The following is a 2296-nucleotide window of genomic DNA, read 5'->3' on the forward strand; positions in this document are numbered from 1 at the left end:
AGATTTACCCCCTTTTACATCTTTCTCTTAAAGCATTATCTATTGTATATACTCAGTCATGTTTTTTGTAGTTTAGTCTTCACTACCAAAATGACTTTCTTCCATTTCTAATACTTTTCTGAGTTCTTTCACCTCCTCTGAATTTTTCTAATCCTGATTTATTATGTTTTAATATTTTGTATTATTTTATTAATGTCTTTATCTCATTTTGAAAAAGTTCTGTTTAGTGTACACATTTATGACATGCTTTTTACTGTCTACAGGGATATCATCATTTTCCCTTAAAACACCTCTGTATATGTTTACGTAGGGCTTTCCTTTCATTAATTTTTATGTGAAATTATTTTTCACAGACTCTGGAAGGAGATGGAATACAAGAAAGCTCTTCTAACTTCATATGGCTCTCAACTGCTTTTTATATAGCGCTTAAAATATGACTACTTTCTAGTATTCCTTGGCTCTGTTCTTCACAACTTCAGTCTGGACCTGCTCTTTTCCCTATCCTCATCAGTTCTGATTCTACTCCCAGGAGTTTCTCCCCAGTGAGGAATACTATCCCAAAAGGTAGTCCTGCCAAGGTCAGTTTTGAGAGTTCTTAGCGGCCAAACTGTTCCAAAGCCCTTCAGTCCCTTTACTGTGTACCCAAAGCACTCACCGAGTATTGGAGAGGTCAAATCCCTTCCCAGTCTTAGCTGCTCCTTCCAAATTGGCTGCCCCACTTTTCAGTGAATTCTTATTAGCTCTTTCAGGGTTCTTCTGTTCTCAGGTTCATCAGACAACATCCCCAGTGCTTCCGTCTTCTTGCTCCCATATAGACCCTGACAGCATGCAGGTCTCGTGCTTGGTGGTTTGTCCCCTACCTGCTTAAATTTTAAGGCTCATGGGCAGACCTTGTCACCTAGTTTTGTTGTTAAGCATTGTCCAATGGGTTCTGATTTTGCTATTTCCATTTTTATTTGGTGACACAGACTGAAAAGCTATGCTGTGGTTGCCAGCACTTTCCCAGAATTTTGAGAATTTTAAACTATATTAACTCAATGAAATTTTGACAACTTCATAAACTGGTACTATGAGTACCTCCAAGTTTACAGGTAAGAAAGATTCAATAACTTCTCTAAAGTTACATAGCTGGTAAGTTGTAAAACCAAGATTCTAACCTAGATCTCTTAAGTTCTAGAGCCAAACTTTTCATTCTGTAAGAGTGTGAAACACCTCTAGCTTAATTTTAGCATAATAAAACTTAACTCAAAATTTGAAAAACTAGTACAAGTCCTCTAAATTTTCAATGGGGTAGCAAAATGATAGCTATGAAATCATATCAAAGTCAAATTTACAAGAAAAAAAATTCAAACCCTCTCAAATCTCATGGATTCAACTATAGAACATACATTATTAGTAGGTTAAACAAACTTAATACTGGAGATTCAAGTAATTTTATCCAATCACTAGAATTGCTGTATGTGCATGTCCATGAATAGAAAAAGAGGTTTCCAAAGTAAGCAACCACTAATAACCTACCTGGCCTGCCTTGTGTAGGTGGAGATACAAATAGAGGCTGTATAGCATTCTGTGAGGAAACTGAAGTGGTACTACTAACTTGATTAGCGGCTGCACAGTTAGGTAAGACTGGAGCTGGAACATTATTGGCACAGGAAGCTGCAACTGCTGCAGAATTTACCATCACCTGTAAGTGTGGAAGAAATTTTAGAACTCTAAGTTTGGTTTCTCAAATAATATTAGTCTCTTATCTGATCCTAAATTTCAGGAAATAGTATTCTGATAACACCAAGAAGTCAATCTTCATGTAAACCTAATATAGGAAGGTTATTTCTTTTAGAAGATCCCAGATTACTTTGAGAGCTTTACATTTTTAATATTTTTCTGGAAAGGTAATACATTATTATTATTCAAAAACCAAGTATAAACGTGTATATACAATGAAAAATTTCCCTCCAACCCTTGTCTTCTATCTGCTTAGCTCCTCTCTTAACAAACAAGTAACCTCTGGGTTTCTTGATTATTATCCAGAAATTTACACTGCATTTTTAACATGCATATATATTTCCCCATACAAAAACACTTAAAAAAAGTGTTCTTTCCTTTTTTAAAAAAAACTTCGTAAGACTGCAATTTGCTTTTCTGATTAGGCCACAGCACCCAATACAGGGCTGTGCACAGAGAGATGTTCAATAAATGATAATAGCTTCTTCTTCATGAATACCATCCTTACTTGCAGTCTCCATTTTCTTATTACCCATTGCAATGTGTTTGCTACCCTCTCTGGTTCTCAGAAATT

At 35.7% G+C, this 2296-nt stretch overlaps 1 protein-coding gene across 1 annotated transcript in view; it reads right to left on the bottom strand.

Moving 5' to 3' along the window:
- Positions 1-1417: 1417 nt before the first annotated feature.
- Positions 1418-2296, bottom strand: part of LOC105001691 (putative bifunctional UDP-N-acetylglucosamine transferase and deubiquitinase ALG13) — a gene marked incomplete at both ends in the record, with an annotated part of 16441 nt that continues 15562 nt past the window's right edge. The window contains one exon of the mRNA XM_010858070.1: positions 1418-1684. Coding sequence (XP_010856372.1) covers positions 1418-1684 — 267 coding nt within the window. The remainder of the gene's footprint in view (positions 1685-2296) is intronic.

The sequence above is a fragment of the Bison bison genome, unplaced genomic scaffold, assembly GCF_000754665.1.
Source record: "Bison bison bison isolate TAMUID 2011002044 unplaced genomic scaffold, Bison_UMD1.0 scf7180017855113, whole genome shotgun sequence".
NCBI lineage: Eukaryota > Metazoa > Chordata > Mammalia > Artiodactyla > Bovidae > Bison > Bison bison.